Source organism: Eschscholzia californica, unplaced genomic scaffold (assembly GCF_041429995.1).
Source record: "Eschscholzia californica isolate CP2 unplaced genomic scaffold, dmEscCali1.0.p SCAF_4, whole genome shotgun sequence".
NCBI lineage: Eukaryota > Viridiplantae > Streptophyta > Magnoliopsida > Ranunculales > Papaveraceae > Eschscholzia > Eschscholzia californica.
The window spans coordinates 46,257,087-46,280,476 of record NW_028238461.1 but is presented as its reverse complement, the minus strand read 5'-3'; the positions used below and the strand labels follow the sequence as shown (position 1 = coordinate 46,280,476).

The window sequence follows — 23,390 nt, the reverse complement described above, 5'->3', positions numbered from 1 at the left end:
CCTAAACCCTCCTACAATTGTACTGAATAAGCAGTTACTTGATGCTAATTGGATTTAAGTAAAGTTTAACGCAAGGTTCATAATCTTTCTTGGAAGTTAAACCTCTATATTTCAACGTGTACTCCACTCCCTTCATGTTTTTTCTTGTCAAACACCTAGAGACACTTCGTTATGAGATTAGTCTTTTGCTTGTGCTTGTTGGTTTAGCATATTCTTTTGTTCTTCTGCCATTTCCGTTGTGTCTCCTACAGATGGAATTTGATATTCTTAAATACATCAAAAAGAAGAATTCTTATGACGAAGAACGAGAAAATCAAATAAGCAATGATAGGAACAACCACAAACAAGAACACAAAAAGATAATGTAGTTTTTTTTTTTGTTGAGAAGAAAGATAATGTAGTTCAGTCGTAAAACTTATTGCACGATGAATAATGACACAATGGTATAATTAAGTATGAAGAACATTGCAACAAAAAAAAAAGTATAAACAACAATATTACAAAGATTTCTCAAGAATATCTGGAATAGGAAATGACTTTTTAGGTAGTAAATAGTTTCAATTTAGCTAAAAAACCCTAATCTTTCAATATTAACTATTTTCTATCATAATATTAAGACTAATCAGAGGTTAGGTTTAAAATAATTTCATTAATTATTATTAAGGTCGAAATTTTAAAACAGAATTTTCTTTATTCCCGTATTACCCTTTTCGAAATTTGCTCTCTCTCTCCTTACGGCTGCAACTCGATGGGGAAAACCTAGGGCATAAATTTTCGAACGAGAAGACGAAGAGAAGACGATGATTTGAAGATATAATTTCTTCCTTCATTGATTCATAACTATTTAGGTCTTCGTCTTCTCTTTAGTTTTCTTTTTATACAAATAATTAGGGTTTGCCGAAGTTATCTTACTTCATCTTCATCTTCACACTCGTTTCGTAAGTTCATCATCTTCATCTTCTTTACTGTAAGTTCATCTTCTTCATCTTCTTTACTGTAAGTTTGTTTTATTTATATAATAGATTATAGATTATTTTTTGATTTGTTTGTTGTTTATTTTCCTCTATCTACTTGTTGAATCTTCAGCCCTATATATGAATTGCTTTTGATTATACTTTTTGATTTGTATTAGAACATTACTTTTGTATTTGCAACATTCTTAACAGATTTTTGATGAATCTTCAAACCTAAATCTGATTTTTGTTCTGCAAATGGTGTTTGCACAATTTGCATCATTGTTAAATTTTTTGTTTTCATGGTCAGGTGATGGATTTAATTGAGTCATCTTGTGTGTCATCTTGTTTTACTCAAGCTAGTTCTTCATCGAAGTTGTTCCAACATCCTCTCCGGTCTGAATCTTGGGATCTGTGTTTACGGAAGTTGGTCAAAAGTTTGAAGGAGGTGCTGATCAATTTAGGTTTGCATTGAATAGGTATTCCATCAAATTTGGTTTTGGGTATAGAATGAAGAGGAACCATGCTCATCGGGTAGTAGCAGTATGTCCGGTTCAGGGTTGTGGGTGGAAGGTTCATGGTTGTTCAAGGTTTGGTATATCATCGTTATTTTATTTGAAAAAATATGTTCCTGAGCACACTTGTGGTGGAGGTTTTACTGATATAAACAAGCCAGCAGTTCATTCTACTGTTGTGTCTAATTTGATAGAAAGTGAAGTAAAGGTTGATCCAAAGAAGAAAAACAAAGCTATTATTACTACTTTTCAATCAGATTATGGTATTAAAATCCCATACCATATTGCTTACAATGCAAAGAAAAAAGCACTTCATTCTGCATTTGGTGATGAGGAATCTGGATATGCTAAACTTGATTGGTATACGAAGTCCATTATGAAGTGGAATCCTGGTAGTTATGTGCAGCTACAACTTGATATGGACACTTATCAGTTTGAGAGGGTTTTTATAGCATACGAGGCTTGTATTCATGGTTTTAAGTACTGCAGGCCTGTTATTTGGATTGATGGGACGCATCTTAAATCCAAATATAAGGGGACTTTGCTAATTGCTTCTGCGAAGAATGGTAATGAAGGTATGATTTCTAAGTTTGTATGATTTCTAAGTTCAAGGTTTCTGTATGCACACCTGATTGGGAACAATGTGTGGTATGCAAACACCTGTTTGCATATTTAACATCTGCATATATATGTCATGAAAACATGTTTGGTATGGTTTTTTAAGTTGTTGAACTTATATAGTTTTGTTTAACTAGTTGCAATTTATTTATTTAACTACGTTTTCTTTTCAGGATTTTTTACTATTGCTTTAGCTGTTGTTAGTGTTGAAAATAATTCAAATTGGAATTGGTTTTTGGAGAATTTGGCTCGTGTTGTTGATAGGAGTCGTACATATACTTTCTTGTCTGACCGTCACCCGAGTATTATCAAGGGAGTTGGTGATCTTTTTCCAAATGCACACCATAGTTATTGTGTGTGGCATATTAGGAACAACTTAGTTAATGCAATTGGTTATGGTTCTCAAAGAGCAGATTACATTGAGTCTTTGTTGTATCGGGCTGCTCGTGCGTTGACTAAGGATGAATTTAACATTCATTTTAAAGAGATGGAGTTAGTAGGTGGTAGACGTTTGACGGATTTCTTTAAGAATTGCCCATTTGAAAAGTGGGCAAACTCTTATTTTGTCGGTAAAAGGTATGGCGAGGTTTGTTCATCCTTGTGTGAGAGTTATAATTCATGGATTAGGGAGGAAAGGGGCATGTCTATTGTTCTAATGTTAGAAACCATTCGTGTACGAATGATGGAAATGATGCAAACGAGACTTGAACTAGCTGAAAAATGGACTAGTTTGCTGTGTCCAGAGATAGATAAAATCATAAGACAAAGGCGAAAGTTTGGTTCTACATGGAAGGTTGTAAAATCATCGAAATTTGTATATGAGATCTTTTCAACACCAAGTCAGTTAGTTGATTTGAGTTCGTTCTATTGTTCGTGTTTGAAATGGCAAGTTGAATGCATACCATGTGAGCATGCTATAACAGCTATCAAGTATGATGGACGACCTATGGATTTATTTGTTGAAGAATATTTTACCACCGAAAGCTTCAAGAAAACTTATGAACACGCCATTAACCCCATTCCAAACAGTGATGAACCCAAGGAGTTTTCAGCAAATGAGATGATAATCCATCCACCATCAAATAAGAGACAACCTGGTAGACCAAGGAGTGTGAGAATTGAGAGTGCTGGAGCAGCCAAGTTTAAGAAGAAGAGAAAATGTGGACGTTGTGGCAAGTTATCGTATCACAACAAAAGAACGTGTGCAGCAATATTGAATTAAGATTAATTTTGACATTCATTTCTTTATTGTTTTTCTTTATTGTTAATGTAAAGGATTATTGACATTTGAATATGAACTTTTTTCTGGTTAAATGTAATGCGAAGATAATTTGCTTGAAACTGTTGCAGGTACACTTTTTTAGGTTTGTATGTAGGCACCTGATTAGAAGTGTAGCTATGCAAATGTGTTTGCACATTCCATTATTTGCACATTCTACCTATGCAAACATGTTTGCACATTCCACCTATGAAAACATTCTACCTATGCAAACGTGTTTGCACATTCAAACATTCAAACGTGTAGATTCCACCTATGCAAATGTGTTTGCACGTTCCATCTATGCAAATGTGTTTGCACGTTCAGCATATGCAAACATTCTACCTATGCAAACGTGTTTGCACATTCAACATTCAAACTTGTAGATTCCACCTATGCAAATGTGTTTGCACGTCCATCTATGCAAATGTGTTTGCACGTTCAGCATATGCAAACATTCTACCTATGCAAACGTGTTTGCACATTCAACATTCAAACTTGTAGATTCCACCTATGCAAATGTGTTTGCACGTCCATCTATGCAAATGTGTTTGCACGTCCATCTATGCAAATGTGTTTGCACGTTCAGCATATGCAAACATTCTACCTATGCAAACGTGTTTGCACATTCCATCTAAGCAAAAGAGTTCCAACTATTGTAAGCATATAAACGATTCGTTTACTTTTGAGGTGTTCGCATAATCATTTTGTTTTTTTTTCATAAATTTTGATGGGTGATTGTTGCCTTCTATTTTTAAAATAAGTTCAATATTTTTGACGGGGGTTCGGGGGCGTAGCCCCCGATTTTTTTAGAATTTCTTTTGGTCTTAACAAATTTTATATTATTTTGGCCAACATTTAGTAAAAATATCTTTGACGGGGGTTCAGGGGCGTAGCCCCCGATTTGTTTTAGAATTATAAGAGTTAATAACTATATTGTTTTGATCTTAAAACTACCAACATTTAGTAAAATACTAGTTTTCAATTGTCAAATATGCATACAATATGCAAACATCAATATAGTTTGGAAATTATCAAATATTCAATCAATACTGCAAACATCTATAGTTAGAAAATTATCAAATATGCAAACAATTGGTTGCATACTTCTGTATACTTGTTCTGTTCACATACATCAATCAGCATTTTCATCACTAACTGATCCTTCAACCCAGGGTTTGTTTGTTGAATCATTCAAGATTGCAGCTGCAATTTCAGCTCTCTTCCTTGAAGCCTTCTCTGGCATTTCTTCCGGCCAGTTTGGCTTAATCAAAGGACTGTCTCCATTTTTTATAACATCAGCATACAGAAGCACATACATTGCACAATCAATCCTACATTATATTATTCACTAATTAGTACTCATCATTTATATGCTAAAACAATGAAATCAAAATGATTTTTTATACTCACGAGTTGTTCTGTTTTGGGCAGTTAACTTTGGTTATCTTTGGACTTGATTTCAGTGGTTCTTTAGTTAGTCCAGCTTCATTGATCATGTCAACCAACATGACTGCGAACTTCTTTGCATCCTTCGCACTTCTCATACTTAACTTTGGAGTTTTCTTCAAAGAATCATAATGATACCATACTGCATCAACTCTATCAAAAACAACAAGATGCCAATGGCAACCTACCTTACTCTTGTCATCAATAGTTGTGTTTAATGGGAACAGGAACCAGTCACGTCTCTTCTTAAAAGCTTCTTTGAGTTTCTTAGCAAGTAGTTGTGACATGTTCCGTTGCGAAGCTTCAAATTGCATTAAAGTCTGCATGTAAATTAACGTTAATCTAATTAGATAAATAATCCAAAACTAAATACAAAATATAGTAGTCTGAAATATCTTACCCATATTGTTGAGCTGAAAACTGCCATATCCTTGACTATTCCCACTCTGTATTCTAGATACCAATCAATAATTTGACTATCAACAAATTCGTTCATAATCAAACTCTCGATTTGTTCTCCACAAATCAACAACTGTTGGTTTTTATCCCAAGCAATTGAACTACAAAAAAAATATTCAAACAAAATCACTTATTTTGCAACCACTTGCAACACTATTCTGCAACCATATATTTTTGCATCCAATGAGTTGCAAACAACTGTTTGCAGGAAAAAAGATGCAACCAACTGTTTGCACATACAGAGTTTGCAACTAATTGTTTGCAGATATATGGTTGAAACTGCAAATGCATACAATGAGGAAAACACTTGAAGAAATGTACTTACTTCTTGTCTGCCAATGCATAGAATCCTTTAATTGTTTTGAGTTCCTCTCTAGTGAACAAATTCCATATTTCAGAACTTTCCCATTTTTCAAAATCTCCACTTCCTTTCTTACTAGCTTCAATTTCTTTGTTACTAGTTTCACTTCCCTTTTTACCATCTTCAATTGCTTTCTTTTCTGCACTTCCCTTTGATTGAGCACTAATTTTCTCAATTGATGAAGCTGCTTTCTTTTCTGCACTTTCATTAGTTTGAACACTAACTTTCTCAATTGATGAACCTCTTGATTTGTTTTTAACTTTTAACTTCTTCATCTTGACTTGATTGGTTGGTGTCACGAAGTCTGAAGTTTCATTGAACTTTCTTTTTTGATACTTAGACGTATCAACTTCTTTGTTCAACTTAGTCATTTCATGACTAACAGTAACATTCTTCTCCATACTCATTGTATTTGACTTTGAAGCCACTTTTTTTTCAGGGCTCTTCATTTTTGATGTGTTCTCCTCAACCTCCTCATTGCACTTATAGCTTCTATTGCAGTTTTTAGTTCTTCAATATCTTTATTTAGAATCATGTTTGATTCTCTTACACAACATATTTCCTCCTCCAACTTCTCGATTTCTTCATTTTTTATCTTCAAATCTTCCTTCAACTTCTCAATTTCTTCATTTTTTATCTTCAACTCTTTCTCTTGATCTTCACACTGAACTTCTAATTTTTGAACTTTATCTTCAAGATGTTTCAAATTAGAAACATCAATTTCATCAGGCATAGTCTATATCCCACCAGAAATTAGAAGTTCTTCACTTTCTGAAAGTGGCACAAAAAAATCTTCGGAGAGCTGAAATTCAAACAATGTATTTTGCAAATTACAAAATGCATTCAACATCGCAAACAATCTATGAAAAATACAGTATGTAACCCTAGTATACTACTTAATGATTTGCAAAAGTAAACATAATATACCTGGTTAGCTGTCAGATCTTCCAGAGCATCAAGAAAATCTAACTTCATGTGGTCAAGACTCCATCTAATAATGCGAGGACATCTGTCCTTCTTTTGATGTACTCTTCTATAAAGATTAGAATGTTCGCAGAACCAGAACTGCATAATTTGAACACAAACATATTAGGACGAGAAAACTATGTAATTTTGCATAATGTGAATGAAGATGAACAAAAATTAATTTACCGGTAAAAGAAGAAGACATCCTGAAGCTTTTGCTGGTCTGTTGACATTCTCTTCAATTGACTTCATCATGTAATTATGTATTACAGTAGGCCATGAAATTGAGTTTATACCTTCCATTGACCTCAACAAGTTTGTGAATGATGTTTGTATAGTCGTTCCAGCTTGTGTTGCAAACAGGAAAGAGGAAGAGATATGCATGATCATCAACTTCACAAAATCTTCTGTGTTCTCGTTTTCTTCTACAAAGAAACTTTCAATTGCTGATTCTAAGGTTGTTGTAGAAACTTTATACGCCTTCCCGAAATATCTACTAACAAATTCTTCATCCTTTTTCCCTTCAAATGGTGAAACAAGTACACCTTCTTTTGGCATTCCTAGCAGAATAGCCACATCTTCTACCTTGAACTCTATATCTAACTCACCAAATTCAAATTTTCCTTTTTCTACGTTGTATCTTTTGACCAACTCATAGATAACTGATATTGGTCGCTCTAAGTTGGCTGCTTCTATTTCTTCATCATAGAAAGCTTGAAAAAGTGAACCAAAGGGAGTTTCCGAAAGTGAATTACAGTGTTCAAAATTCATTTTACGACCTATCTTTTTCATGAACATTGCTGTTTTCTTCATTGTGCTCCTGTAGTTGTAAGTGTGATATTCTTTTTTCACAACCTTTTTACTAACTGTTTTCATCACTTTTGAAGTATCTGATACCACAATATCTGTACTATCAGATTGCATAGGCTCGGTACTATCTGATAAAACCATCTGATTTCCTGCTATTTTAGCTTTCACCATTTTCTGCATAATCAATCAAGAGAACCAATTTTCAGCAGTAAACAAAACTGTTTTCAGAACCATTTTTGCAGTTTTTACTAATGCAAATAGTGTTTGCATAACTCCTTTAACACAGTTCTAAGCAACAATGTTCAAATACTTCAGTTTTTACTAATGCAAATAATGTTTGCATAACTCTTTTAACACAGTTCTAATCAACAAAGTTCAGACACTTCATTATTCAATAATGAAAATAATGTTTGCATAACTCTTTTAACACAGTTCAAGCAACAAAGTTCAGACACTTCATTATTCAATAATGCAAATAATGTTTGCATAACTCTTTTAACACAGTTCTAACCAACAAAGTTCAGACACTTCATTATTCATTAATGCAAATAATGTTTGCATAACTCCTTTAACACAGTTCTAACCAACAAAGTTCAGACACTTCATTATTCAATAATGCAAATAATGTTTGTATAACTCCTTTAACACAGTTCTAATCAACAAAGTTCAGACACTTCATTATTCAATAATGCAAATAATGTTTGTATAACTCCTTTAACACAGTTCTAATCAACAAAGTTCAGACACTTCATTATTCATTAATGCATATAATGTTTGTATAAATCCTTTAACACTGTTCTAAGCAACAATGTTCAGACACTTCATTAATCATTAATGCAAATAGTGTTAGCAAAGGTTTTGTAAACTCTAGTTGCAGATCTATTTTTGCAAATCATGATTTCAAAAATCATTCAAAAACCACGATCAAATATTTTCGGTTTTACAAACCATATTTGCAGATCTACAACTGCAAATAGGGTTTGCTAGTCAAAGATATATTAGGTTTCAAAGACATTAGGTAAATCTGCTACTTTAAAAGTTGTTTGTAACCAAAATTCATAAACACAAAATCAAACAAATAGGGTTTACAAATCTAAAGAAATCGGAACAGAAAGTTTGATAGAACCAAAAGAAATCGAAACATTAAGTGAAGATATACTTACTTTAGTGTTGATTTAGTCGATTGTAGAGAGATTATAACCTTTAGAAACCCTAAATTCGAGGAAGAAGATGAAGAAGAACGAAGACTTTCGAACGGGAAACTGAAAAGTCGCTGAATCGCGAGGGAAAGAAGAGAGATTTGATTTTTTTATTTCTGAAAATCACTTTATATATGTTGGACAGGCGCGTCATTTCGAAATTTGTTGAGGGCAATTACGACTGTTCACGTTTTCGGGACACTTTCGGGATTTTTTTGACCTCTTTGATAATTTCCAAATGTTATGTGTCTTTCCAACTATTTTGCATATTTTTTTGACCTAAATAGTTATTACCTCTATCTGAAAATAACCCACAAACTTTGGTACTCTACACCTCCACTATCTCTATTAAAGCGTAAAATGTCGACGACACCCTTTTTAACATAACATAGATGAATTGGGCCAAAAGCTTAGCCCACATTGTGCAACAAAATTTATCCATAAGGAACTGATTGAATAAATAACATTTTCTTTCTAGAAAATTACACCATCTTATGCCCCTAATGCCTAAGCTGGCCAAGGGTTAAGAACCAAGGTCACAAGGTGGCTTGGCAGTAATGGGCTTGTTATCCGAGCCATGTAGATGTAAAAGCGTAATTTCCTTGACTTGTGGTGGCGATAACAGAAGATATATGACCGTCCATTTATTTTCAAAGCAAGGAAGTTTTCCCGCCGTTTTAGTTTCACTAGTGTTCCCCCATTTCCATCTTCCGCGAACTCTTCATAGAACTTCAGTTTCTCTCTTTGAATTTTCGTTTGAGATTCTTTAATCTTCGTCAATTCCACCTTCAAAGTCGTAGAGAATGGGACCTTCAAATCTGATCTTTCGCGCAGAGGAACCGTCTTTAACAGGTTAGCGATACTGAAACCCTAATCAGAATTTCGATATTCTGTCATATCTAATATATTCATTGATCAATGTCTTTAGATAATTTTATTATCTGCGATTCTAGGTTTCGATTTTGATTTGATACTTTAGTGTCAGATAAATGCTAACCGAGTACATCCATCTAGATCTAGTTTAGTACAATCCACGACCTAAGATATTAATAAGCATGATGAATTTGTTGTTTATTCATTCGATTCAATTAGATGAAGAGTAATAGTGATGTATCTAGTAAACAAGTAGAATTCGTGTTTGATTTTACAGATCCATTACAATAGAACAGAGAAGTGAAAAAGAAACAAATATCACATTGTTCTTCCCTAAAGCTTTAAACGGAAGATGAAGGAAATTTCAAAGACAATAAAAAGAGTGAGATAAGAGAAAAAAACCCTAAACATAAAAAAGACCAGATTACATCTGATTTATTCACTCTTTTTTTTTTTTTTTTTTCTTATTTTTATGTCTTCTTGGATTTTCCATTAGATCTGCTTCAACTTCAACGGAGCTTTAGATACTTTAAAAGCCTATGAAGGAAAAAAATAGAACAAACAAAACTTAGCCAACAAATCAAACCAACTTGAACAATGTAAGATAGTTAACAACGACTGAACTAATTTCAAGCCGCATCGAGATTAAATAACACGTTTTAATTTAATATTTAAATAGTCTTTCGATAAAACAAATAAAAAATTAGGACTGTGATGATTAGAAATAATAGTTGACTAGGTATAGTGGGAGGATGATCTTAGTAGGAAGGGCGTATAAATAGTTGTGGGTATTACAATATTAATTTATATATCGGTGTTGAGCTCGAAATCGAAGACCTATTACATGTGAAGCTAGTGTGTGTAGGATTAGATTTCATGTGGTCTTTCTTTATGATTAGGAACAAGATAAGAGTGTGGATGGAGTGTGGGTGTTCCCTTTGGTGAATAAAAAATTTGTGAAGGAAGGGATTTTGGCTTTTATGGACAACCATTACTAAAATTGAAAGCTTAAACTCAATGGGACCCTAAGTATATAGACTACCAAAGAATATAGGTGGATTTGTTAGAAAACTCTGATATATGATCAAAGGGAAAACAGGGTAAAGATTAAAAAAGTTCACGAAGGAATCTCTTTGTTTATGTAAATGAATACTAGTATTTACTATTAAGTGGTTATTACCTCTGTTCTTCGTTGCTCAGGCAGCTGCTTCCACCAGTAAGTCTGTAGTTAGGGAAGGGAACCTGACCAGACTCGATATGCTTAAGGTCTTCTATTAGAACTTCGTAATGCCTCTTCACTTCTTCAGCAGATTTTCCTCCCACTGCCCTGGCTACATTTTGCCAACGGTCAGGAGTGTCTTTGTCATACAAAGCCAGGGCTTTTTCAAATGATTTGTTTTGCTTGGTTGTCCATGATGAACTTGACCCACGCATAGAACTAGATGTCATTGTGTTGGTTTTGGAGATTAGAATGTTGAAAACTAAAAAGGGTGAGAATTAAGATTAGTGTTGAAAACGTCTATGAACAGGCTTAGTAGTTTAGGTGGATATGAAGAGCAAATGTAGTTTGAACTCCGATGACTAGTAGAGAGACTAAAAAGAGATAGAGAGAGGTGAAGTATATTAGTAAACGGATTGAAGGCTGTGAATACAAGTATTAGACCGAAGGGGAATGAAGGGAAGAAATAAGCTATTTTTAGTCAAAGAAGAGGAGACTTAACTAGTCAAGGGATGTGGAGAAGAGATCATTGTGCATGTTCCTTATATACAGGAGAAGAGGTGGATGATCCACCAAGTTGAGGGAATATATTTTTACAAGAGGGTAGAAGAACGTGTGACCCGTTTTCTTTGGAACCACTAGATGCAACAAAGACTAATGTACAGCAACAAATTTAGTATCTATTTTTGATTATTTTACCATTTTAGTTGTCGTTTCTTAGTTAAGTTCTTTAATTTTCTCTTAATTATCAGCATGAGCTTAATATTCCCCTTGCTAGATTGCTAATATGACATTATGATTGGATAACAAAGGTGTATGAAATGATTCCCTTCCTTCCTGTTGGCTAGTTACAAGAATATTAACAGCCCACAATTTTTAATGACCTAGTTGTTTCTGTCTTTAAGTACAAACCGACTTATCCTTAGTTTTAATGAAAACTCAAGAATCATGATTAATCATTTAATACTTAATACCCAAGTTGGGTATTTTTTTTTGAGGTTATCCTTCATTTTAGGGTAACCTCCAAGCTGTTGCCTGAAGAGAAGACAGTGGGATTAACAGGTCCTGTTGTTCATTAATGGTGTTATTTGTCTAAATTGATCAACAAGGTCCAAAATGGGTTTAAAGCTATTTGGCAAGTTGATTCTTTACCATGAGGATACCTGCTAGTTTCATCTGGATATCAGAGTAGTCAACAGGTGTTGCTATTTTGTTTAGACTGTGTCAGTCTTGGGTGCGCCGCATTTATCTTTTTTTTCATAAAAAATACATGCAGATTAACCTCTTCAGTCAACACGTAAATAAAAGGACCAACTTGTTAGTTTCATCACTGAGCACTGCCTTAATTGATTCCTTGCCATCTTTACTGAAGACAAATTTTCTCTCAAATACCCTCTCTTCATCTCTCTTATCTATCTAACTTTCTAGAGTTTCTAAGTTATCTGGGTGATGTCATAACAGTAACAGTTGGAAAACTTGAACTGTTGGACTTTAGAAATGCCTATGAATACAGCCATTTTATCTTTTTAGCTGTGACTTTTGTCTTTTGGCTTTTATCTCACTTCTCAGAAACTCAGAACTTTATGTGGCTTTAATGCTTCTCAGTGTATCTAGATATGTTGATACATGCTTTTATGTGGATGTAGATTTTCATAAAGGATCCAAAATAATACTACTGTTTATGATCACATGATCATAAGATCTCTTAGATCAGACACATTGAACTGAGTTGAACCAGTTCACAATCCCTCCAAGTGAAACCAATAATTGTGGTTCTGAAGCAAACTAATATCTTCTTGGTTTCTGATTCCGAATTTTGAAAGGAATTTAGCATATAACCAGTTGATCTTAATAGCTTGGACAACTAATGTTGTCATCTTGTACCCTCTTCAGCAAGTTGGCTAAAACAAGATGCCACGGGGTCTACAGTGGCTCCCACACTTTTGCAAGTAGACTTAAGAAATGTCTATTCCACACTTTAGTAAGCCTTCAGAGTGATATGAAAATTAATATAGAGGATGATATTTTAGCTTTTGATGTGACACTTATACTGTTGAAATTTCCAAGTATTTGAGGACGATCAGTGCAATGGTGTCAGGTTACATAATAGGTTTTGATATGTTTTATAGAAGAAAAATGATTGAAGAGGCCAAAAAGTAGACATACCCCAAACCTAAATAAGAATCCACTCCATCAAGGAGTCAAAGAATTCATCACGAGAGAAAGAGAGTTGACTCGAAAATGAGGACTGTTGATTTCTTGTAGGTCTGGAGTAGGCTATAACTTGTAGCCTCTTCTAGCATTGCGCTTTATAGAATACTGTTTTCTGAACTACTTTTGGATTGTTTGTTTTGAATAAACTACTGCGTAATGGTAATGATCTATTTTTCTGGCAACAGTTTCATTGTGTCCGAATCGTGTTAAAAAGCCCGAAAAGGACACTAATTAAACATTTCTTGCATTCCCTCTTTTAGATGTTCTTTCAGTCAACTACTTGGATAACTATAAATTATGATTAAAATTAGTTAGCTCGAAGAGTTTGGACCTAATTTCATCTAGTCTTTTGCTAATCCTAGATGTCCATTCTAAAACAAAGTTTAGATTAAAAAATTGATAGCTTCTTTAGATATCTATATTTTTTGTTTGATTGTTACATGATGATGCTGGTATTCCTCTTTGAACGAGTTGCATAGATCATTTTCTGTTACTATCAAATGTGGGAGGGGTCCGTCTGAGTCTGATGTTGATTTCTTGATTTGGATTCCTGCAACATTGTTAAGAATCTCTAGCGATAAGTAGTTAATGATAAGTAAGATACATCATCCTGCCGATATTTTGGAATGCTTACCATTTCATCTTCACCACTTGAAAGTAAAACTAATATGGATTCCCCACAATGTGAAATTCTGTTTTACGTGGCTTTCTGTGAGAATAGTCCCATATTGACAAAGTTTTGTGACTAAGAATATAATATTTAAGATTTCTCAGTTGGACGCTCACAAGCTTGAAATCTTCCATGCACTGATTTGCAGGGTTGATATCTGCACAGACTTTCATTAACAGTCATGGTATAGATACTTCGATACTTCAGATGAATTTAGACTCAGTTCATAGGTCAGAAAAATCAATGCCTTTTCAGGAGCCAACATGTCCACTTACCCATACTTGACTACACTAGCAATAGCTTTAGAATCACCTTTGTAGTGGGAATCCTTGCACTAGGGAGCAAATAAAATAAAATTTCTAATCGTTGGATTTATTTGTAGGGAGTGGGAATGAGACATCCCGAGGATAAGAGATTTTGCTTTGAGGTTGATTGGAATCATAATCTTTATCTAAAAGTGGTGATAGATATATTTCTTTTTGTGTTATAATTGGAAATGAATTTCAACATTATTCGGTTCGATATTATTCGATATATTGATGGGAAGAGGGTGGTAATGTTAAAAGATGTTGTTAAGTTGATAATAGATCTATGGCTTGAATCGTTCGGATAAGATATGATGGAATAATTGGTTGAGGAAGAAGGGACCATGATAAGGATTCTCATGGAGGAGCAATGAACTAAACAGTTCCGAAAATAAAATGATTCAATATATCCCAGTTGGTTTAAATGACTGAAAATTACTTTCAGAGGTCATTGGAAAAAATTTTGTGGGCCAATTCGTTGTTGGATCGGCAACGAGATAAGATTAAGCATCTTCCTCGTCCAGGCTGTGTTGAACTACGGATGCTCGTATGATGCAATTTGAGAAGACTTGGTAGTGGGTCCTTCCCTGATAGAGTAAGATTTGAGTTCTCTTGTCCTCTTGCTGTTCCTATAATACTTTTAGTGTTCAAACAAAACACAATTTTATATTCGCATTAAATTGCTAATGCAGAAATCACTCCAAGTTATGCTCAAAATTACCAAGTTTAAGCTAATAAATTGGTTTTGTATTTAGTTTGCTTCTGCCAAAGAGGAAAGCCCGGACACATGATCATATATTTTCAGAGGAGAAAATTGATGTATGATACAAGTTTACATTCAAGAAAAATACGGGTGCCATTGGTATTTTGGTGACTGAACGAACTGTCAGTCAATCTGAGGATTTAGAAATTTTGGAATGTAAATAGAGAGATTAATTTATCGATTTGGTTTCATCTGTCACGTTCTTTCTCCAAAATTCAAGTGGATACAGGGTCCCTTTTTTTCCTTTGTGGATGGTTTTTCGCATACTTTGTTGTATTGTTAAATACTAACTGATACTGTCACATAAGGCCTAAACATATCTTCTAGAATTTGCTATCCTCATGACTTCATATAACTCGTTCCATCTAGCACATATTATGGCTTATGAACTCATGACAGTACATATTACTGGCTCAACATATGATTTTACTATGGTTAACCTCTAGTAGATCTGTATGCATTGGGAACGCCGTTGATCTTGTATTTTGACCTGATCTATCTCATTCTATCTTTTTTATGTGATATTTGTGATAATAAATAATTAAAACATCTGTAGATTGATTATACCAGTGTTTATAGGAATTGGTAGTTTTGTAACCTTCAAGACTGGGCTTCAATACTGACTGCGACGTGAAAGTCTTCTGCTGATCAGAAGTTCAACTCGCGAACTCTTAAACTTTCTTGTGTAACTACCAAGGAGTTTAGTTGACATATGTACTACTAGCTTTTTACATATAGAGTCACCACTGCAATTACAATATGTTGTTGTATATTCAACATTATTCTGCAAAATGCAGATTACCTGCACCCATTTACCAAATGTCTAAGCCCAAATTGGTTCTGAATTTGGGCTTTATGTTGTATTACTTGAACGGCTGAACCTAATTCAAGTGTCTCAGGTGAGGTTGAAGAGTTGTAAAATTTGTCTGAGGTTGATTTATGGGTTCACCGTGGGCCCAACCCACAAAGCGAGGTTTTCAGACTTGCAAGGAAATCCAGTTGGAACAACTGGCCCAAACTCCGCATTTCCGCCCTAGGTTTGCTGTGGTCAATGGGCTCCAACTTCTTTTCATTGTGAGAAAATGGGCTTTAATTTACTGAAACCCAGTAAAGTTGAGTGCTGAAGTTTCATTGCTCTTAAAGATCTGTGCACCAATGAATAAGATAGATGCCTGTGATCTTTCTAGGCAATGAGGTAGTATTGCAGTCGCTAAGTTAATCTATTGTTAGTTTTCTGTGGACACTGATCTATGTTAGTTCTGCCTAAGAGAGGGTATCAACGAAGGAGTCCATGGGAGTACTTAATGTTTAAACAGGAAAAGAGATACTGTTCATGAGAGATATTAGACACATAGTCAAGTCGTAATTCTTAGAAAGTTCACTTGCACCTGGCTCACTGCTAAGGTTCGCATACCATCCCTGAGTACAATCAAAATCATGTCAAAACTCAAAACGCAAATATTTTGGACTCTTTTAAGTTAGGGTGTGAATATTTGATTGTCATGAAATATGCTTGTAAGGTTCCTGCATAGATTTTTTTGCGAAGTTGTGTTCCTGTGATTCTTGAAGTGAGTCTGACAGTTGGCCGTTTTCTCCGAACCCCATGGTGGACATTTTGGTTTAGTTTTTGTAATGATCTATACACAACTATATTAAGTAGTTCCATATTCGACTAGAGTTGATAGTTTGGAATCATCTGGCCTTAGCTATCTTGTTAGTACTCTTTGCTTATAATGACTCATATTTATCCTTTCTGACATAGACTTTAAGACCGAAAGCCATAGGTGTATCTCATTTGTAGACCTTTGCTATTTCCATTTATATAACAGAAATATGCACTTACACACTACCTTTAAAAAGAAAAAAAGAATTACGTTTGAATGGGCTTGCGTGCTGTTGTAGGGTATACTGTTATATTATATAGTAAAAATCCTTCTCCCCTTTTCCGTATATATATGTTAATATGCTGTAGCAGAAATTGCCACTATTACATCATAACAATCTTCATGACATATACTAGAAGCGAAATAGACGTGTTTACATTGCTTTGGATATTGCTTTGGATGTGAAGTTTTTAACTAAAATTTGATAAGCCATATACTAGAAGGGAAATAGACGTGTTTACATTTTGCTTTTAAGAGTTTGCCTATGCAAGCAAGAGATTATTTTAACTTTGAAATCTTACCTTACCTGTTTTGACATGCTATGTAATTTTAGCTTTCAGATAATTTCTTGGTGAAGATTGTCTCACCAACAATTTTAGATATTCTTGTCACTTTGTCTGTCACCCATAACCCCATGAACACTGTTCTTGCAGATCTACCATTATATCTATCCATTTTTGCCAGGACTAAACAGTCTAGGTCCACAAAAATTCACACCTCCAACCTCTCTTTAGGCACATTTCATTATTGAGTTAAGGAAGTTGGTTTCCATATTGATGCTTTTTTGTAGTTAGGAAATCACTATACCTGAAAGGCTGAACTTATTTGAACTCTCAAATCAGATATAATTAAGATCGATTTTGGTCAACTCTTTACTCGGCAATATATCTAATTTTCTCTTACCTACTATATTATATTCAAATTAGCATATTATGATACACTTTTTATTATTAGCATTTTATAATGAAACAAAGTTTCAGGTGTGAATTTATATCTCAATACCTGTTCCCTAAATGAAACCTAAGACAACATTTCATCTAATTGTTAACGGACACATTATATGGATCATGACTAGTCATTGGATAAACGGCGTCAGCTAGTTAATACATACAATTGTTCGTTCCTCTTTTATCTTCGAAAATAATCATCTGATCAATATTATTAGTTCTTCATTTCTTTGGTCCAACAGATATCATGGCTCCCATGAATACATTGAATAGAAGTGTGTCAACGGGTCGGTTCGAAATCAGATATCACTATTGAGCAGTTCTCATGAGTGTAGACAAGGTATGCCTTCGATTATTTATGAATTCTTGATTTGAACTTTGAACCAAAACCCTGGTTCCAGTTTATTTCATTGTGCCATATGGGTCCTACATATATAAATAGCAATATTCTGCAGTTAGATCTTGTCCTTGCTTCTGTCATATAAATATGTTGGTCCCTAGTTGCTAGGTCCACTAAACCTATATCAGAAGACATCCATATTATCTACATAATTTCACAATTTAAATTTCTTATGCTATCATTTTTTATATAAATTCCTCTTTGGATTTGAAATTTGGTAGATTTTCTCTCCATGTAATGATACCCTCTATGTTTTTCTTTAATCATATGATTAGTATATGGAATTTTATTTCTATTTTGTACTTCCCTGTACATGAATTGATCTCAATGATGAGATATATGTACCCCTAGGGTTTATGAAAATTCCCCCAGTAAAGAAGTGATTTCTAGCCCTTGGTTTGAGCATTTGAATCATGCCTGGTTGGAGTCCAATCATCAATTCCATGAAAAGCTTCAATTTTATTAAAATTTGTTAAAAGATTATTAAGTTCACAGAAACCCGTTCAAAATCAATTGACAATTACAGAAAAGTTAGATATTATTCAGATAGCCATGAAATTTTTATTTGTCGAACTATTTACACAAAGACAAATATCAGGGATGTGCTCTTGAGCAAAGTTACTGGATACTCTATCTCCCATAGTGTACCGTGTACCTGATTTCTTGTATTTCTTTAGGAGGATATTGTTACATGTACGGTGTACCACGTACAGGAGCGATCAGCATACCAGGTAACATTGACCTTGAGCTTCTACGCGTAGGTAGGTGGGTTTGAGATTCGTCTAAGTCGTCCATACCATTTTCATATATTATTCAGGAGATATACAATATATATTTACATATACATGGTAGAATTTTCATATGGCCCAAGGGGATAAATGATAGTGTGATATTAACACTTGGAGAACAGATGGATGCTTCTCCATGAAAGAGTTGATATAGTAGTACCCAGCTCAGCTGGTTCTCTCATCCTCATCTTGACTTTGTACAAGTGCTTGAAACCTAACCAAAAACACAATCATAAACCTAAAAGACTTCTTTCCACTCCATCATCTTTACAGTTGGGAGAGAAACCCTACATTTGAAGAAATAAGCCCAAGGTCTCTGTACTAGTGGTCTTTTATTAAAAGAACCCATAGGTCCTGACCCCAGCATAACATCTTTAGAAAAATAAGAAGTTGATAGAAAGAAGTGCAGATTCTCCTAAAGCTATAATTGGAGAATCCATATTATTAAACATTAAGTGGGTCAATACTGTTTGAGTTCCAAGTTTAGTTTTGTGCTTTACTGTAGACAAATATTTGTCGATAATTCTCTCTTTCGACTGTGTATGTGAAAACGTATACGGAGGTTACCGATAAATAAAAGATAGAAACTTTGATGGATCGGTTCATATCAGTCCTTTCACAAACTAGAAGCGGCAAAGCTTTTTGCACACTCGCTTATTTTGATGATCTAATAGCATATTGGCCAGGGTCTTATATATTATTCGGTGGCATGATTTCCTTAATCATAGTATAACCCAAACCCGAAAACTCATATTTTAAGGGCATAGTCGGATTAGCTGGCGACTTATAAGTTAGTAAGCTTGTGAGAATGGGTGGGTAAAGAAATGGGTCGAATTAGGCCTTAAAGAGCAAGGGAGACAAGACCCAAACAGAGAGATGGAGATGCTTCTTAATACCACAAACCTGTGGTCTAGTGGTCTCCCACTCATCACTTATCTTGACTCTATTATTCCTAAGTATGCCTACCCTTGCACTATCAACTACAAATCTTGATCACTTATTTAATTCTATCACTAGGGTTATGTCACATATTCTAAACAAAATCTTTATTCCCTTAAACATTCATGTGATCTTGTCTCTTCTTGGTATTTCGACAGTTAAAATCTCTATCTTGAAAGTTCAAAAGCCATTTGACCATTGGCAAACCAAAACTTTGATGGCACCCACTTTGATGGCACCCACTTTGTTGGATAAGGTAATCTCACAATCTTTTTTTTCCTTATAACCCACTTTGTTGGATAAGGTAATCTCACAATCTTCTTTTTTCTTATATAATTTATTTTATATTAGGATCACATAGATGAAAAATGTTTAATACGGAATTTTCTTGACCACTAACACTTCTTTTTTTTGAAAATTTCAATAATTTAAACTTAAAAGTACAAATTGTGTTGTCAAATACATTGAATAAGACTCTGAATCAAACTTTAAGCGGCGGTAACCCTTTATAAATGTGTTTTTTTTATAAACCTTCATAAAAGTGTTTGATGAGAAGGGGAATTATATCTCTTTATTGGACTTCATATGGGTAACTCTAATTTTGCATATATGAATAATCTTTGACTAGACTTCTGACCTCTACTTGCATATACAAGCTCTTTCCTTTTGAAAGAAAGTCAGTTCATGCATGCTCTCTGTGCAGTTCATGTCTCTTCATAATGTGTTTTTTGCATCTTGAGAAAGTACATCCCATTTGTGTGGCTAGTTATTTGTGTAATCCAATTTTAATTTTTCATCTAATAGCAAAAAAAAAATCATATTTGCTTATTTTTAACGATTTGGTGATAGGTATATGAGAACGAATAGAAGAATTAGCCTACGATTCAAATGTAATAAGAAAATTATCATATCATTATTGGTGTGTTTGGTTGGAGGATTCCTAAGTAGGATCCCTATCAAAAGTAGAATTTGGTAGGAATCATGAATCTCTGGTCTGTTTGGCTACCAAGAATTCTAGGACTCTTGAATCCTAAAGATTCCTAATTCCAAAATTTGTATTGGACCAAAATCTCACCCTACCCCCCTAGGATTTGCTAGGATTTTGGATTACTGAACCTAAATTCAAACTTAAAATCAACAAAAAAGTATTTCCTTTTACAAAATCATTATTTTTTTTCAAAATCATTATTTTTTTCAAAAATCATATTTTTTCTAAAGACGTTTAAAAATACTCAAATAATAATAAATCATAGGATTCTTAGTTGCCAAACAAGCCAAATAATATTACTAGGATTCATGAATCCGTGGAATCATGAATCCCAAGGACTCATGAATCCGCGGATTCATGATTCCGCCATCCAAACACACCATATAGTTTTTTGCTATGATTCTGATCTTGCAAAAAGTACATAGTTTTCACTGTGAATTTCATTGATTAAATATTTGTTTACTTCATAACAATACTTATATTAAGAAAATACATATTCTATTCTCATTGACATTTCTTAGATAAATAGACTTGTTTTTCTCTATTTCTGATTTAATTGTCAACCTCTTTACTCTATAGAAACTTCACCATTATTCATTGATATCTTGTTCAACCACAATCTCTTTCTAATAACTAATTAATATTTCATGAGACATATCAATATACTATTCATAAAAGAAGTTGTAAGATATGAAATATTTTTCAATATTCTATACCCTTAGTCATTGTAGTTCACTATTGGTCTATTACATGTCAACAAGACCAGATACTTTTTTCAGTTTAAAATGAGTCTTGTCCAATGAAATATATTATTGTGCTTTGAAAATATACCAATCACGTCCCATATACAACCGATAAGATTCTCATAATTGAGATATACTGATGTATTAAAAGTGATGGCAGATCCAAATTCTTTCTTTTAGCAATGGTAGACGAGTTAAAGAGCCCATTTACCATTATTTGTTGCTCATAAGCCTTTTCTTTCTCTGGATGTTTTCTTGCAGTTCGTTTAACAACAACGCTGGAGTAGCTCAGTTGGTTAGAGCGTGTGGCTGTTAACCACAAGGTTGAAGGTTCAACCCCTTCCTCTAGCGTATGTTTCATCCTTTTCATTTTTCCAAAGGGACGGTTTTACTCTTCCCATTTTCAATTACTTTCCGCATTTGCAAACACTCATACATATTACATATATCTTGTGTGTGTCTGAAATCTTAGCTAGTAAGAATCAACCTCATCACTATACTTATTTATAGGACATATATCGGATCACCCGATTTTCGGAAGGGGATAAAAATAGCTTTGAAGTATACTTAAATTTACAGATGCTAAAATGATTCCAGATTTTGTACCTCTTATAAATACAGGTACATTACATGACAAAGAGAAGATGGATACTTGGAACTTCGAAGAAAAATTTCTTTGAATCATTTGAAGCCGAACGAAAAAGAAATATATTCAACTCGAACGGGCATATTATGATCTTACCGTTAGGAATGCACTTCTAGACAGGAAAAAGGTATGAGCCTATACTTTTCTAAATCATATCTTAAGCAAATAAAAAGATTCCTTTTTACAAATGTAACTAGTTTTAAACAGTAGAAAATGACACAGGACAATGACTCAGTACTCAACCTCCATCAGAAATTAGGGTTTTTTTTTCTGACTACACCCAACTTTATTCAATCATACCCCCCAAGTACTATAATTGTTCTGTTTGTAGGTCCCATATCTTTGCTTAGCCATTAAAAGTAAGTCGATAGTTACTTTTGAGGTCCTTCATCACAAGAAACTGTCGTCCATTTTTATCTGTATAAAGTAATTTGATTTACTTTCTGTTTTTGCCTTCAAAGTTAAAACCCTATTCTCATTAATCCAAGTCCCTTGTATGGTCTAAATCAGCTTCCTGTTCTCTGTGTATATTGTTTTTTTTCATGATCTTACCGACCCAAACTTTGCTACTGTCTCTTTCTCCCACCCGCCGAAAAATGTACACACTAATGCCTATATTATGTGGCGTCAAGTGGTTTTCATGATTTTCAGAATCGAAACTCTCCATTCATATAGTGTATTTTCGCCCCGAATAAGACCAATAGATTGTGTTTTCCTTATCTTTGTGGAAACTCTAAGAGACTAAGACGATTTGAAGTTTTTTTTCTTCTCAGACCTAACGACTTCGTTGAAAATAAGATCTTAGAGAAAGAAATAAGCCAATTGAAGTAGACACATATAGATAGTGCGGTAGCGCTGATAGTATTAAGTAGAAGCTCGGTTGAGTTGCTTGAGAAATAGAGCTCATTTAATAATAAGGATATATATCATCATAGGAAGATATGTTGTTAGCATGTATCAATTCTAGTTATAGAAATTCAAAATTCTTTTGTACTGTTTGAAGAAATATTGATTTTTTGACATAAAGGATGATATTCTAGGCTAAATTTGTTTGTATTTAATAGAATTCTGAAATATGACCAGTTTGCACGTATCGAATGAAATTCTAAACTACGGTCTGGTGTAGATCTTAATATATAGTCATGTAGTATTGTAGTGTGATCTCGTGATTTTCAAGTAAAAGAAAAACATGGAAGCCATGATTTCGGTGATACTATAATCATGTATAAAAATAAGAGGGTCATAATATGGTCTATCTCGAAACCCCAAGAAAAAGGAGAGGGAAACCCTAGAATTGAAGGAGAATTACTCATATTACCTTGGATCTGGTGTATCCTTCCCTACTCCCCATCTCCTGACCCTTTCTCTTCTCTATTTATCTATTGTTATTTTGGAAAAGATAATACTAGTATTTTAGAACTTATCCAAGAAGATAGATAAGAGAACAAACATATGAAATAATTGAGAGATATCACATTGGGTTCTGCTAGATACACCTAGAAATATCATCCAATTTATTACTCAATTTCTTTTATGATATCTGAGATTTTCTCCCAATCATTCAATTTTAGGGCTCCCATACTTATAAGTCAGTCCAGATTATTATTTTTATAAGAGAACATATTGAATCAATTTTTCTATAC

At 33.9% G+C, this 23,390-nt stretch overlaps 3 protein-coding genes and 1 long non-coding RNA gene across 5 annotated transcripts; 2 read left to right on the top strand and 2 right to left on the bottom strand.

Annotated features, from left to right (window-relative positions):
• The first annotated feature begins 1,273 nt into the window (after positions 1–1,273).
• Positions 1,274–3,427, top strand: LOC147545235 (uncharacterized). Its single transcript, XM_086636397.1, has 2 exons — positions 1,274–2,043; positions 2,260–3,427. The coding sequence occupies exons 1-2, from the start codon at positions 1,464–1,466 to the stop codon at positions 3,306–3,308; spliced, it is 1,629 nt and encodes a 542-aa protein (XP_086492523.1). The 5' UTR covers positions 1,274–1,463; the 3' UTR covers positions 3,309–3,427.
• Positions 3,428–4,479: 1,052 nt separating this feature from the next.
• On the bottom strand, positions 4,480–6,020 carry LOC147545234 (uncharacterized). Its single transcript, XM_086635812.1, has 4 exons — positions 5,578–6,020; positions 5,194–5,353; positions 4,758–5,113; positions 4,480–4,678 (listed from the first exon to the last, which is right to left on the bottom strand). Exons 1-4 carry the CDS (start codon positions 6,018–6,020, stop codon positions 4,480–4,482), a joined length of 1,158 nt encoding a protein of 385 aa, XP_086491938.1.
• A 3,239-nt stretch (positions 6,021–9,259) lies between these two features.
• LOC147545232 (uncharacterized) lies at positions 9,260–22,256 on the top strand. 2 transcript variants are annotated; one of them, XR_015223331.1, is made up of 6 exons: positions 9,260–9,440; positions 17,486–17,583; positions 18,321–18,374; positions 19,529–19,626; positions 21,363–21,451; positions 21,723–22,256. It is a non-coding gene; the product is annotated as an uncharacterized LOC147545232 (long non-coding RNA). The 2 variants fall into 2 exon arrangements; XR_015223332.1 differs by having other exon boundaries at positions 18,321–18,408.
• On the bottom strand, positions 9,780–11,043 carry LOC147545233 (protein RADIALIS-like 3). The gene is made up of 2 exons (XM_086634135.1): positions 10,642–11,043; positions 9,780–9,998 (listed from the first exon to the last, which is right to left on the bottom strand). Exons 1-2 carry the CDS (start codon positions 10,908–10,910, stop codon positions 9,971–9,973), a joined length of 297 nt encoding a protein of 98 aa, XP_086490261.1. The 5' UTR covers positions 10,911–11,043; the 3' UTR covers positions 9,780–9,970.
• Positions 22,257–23,390: the final 1,134 nt, after the last annotated feature.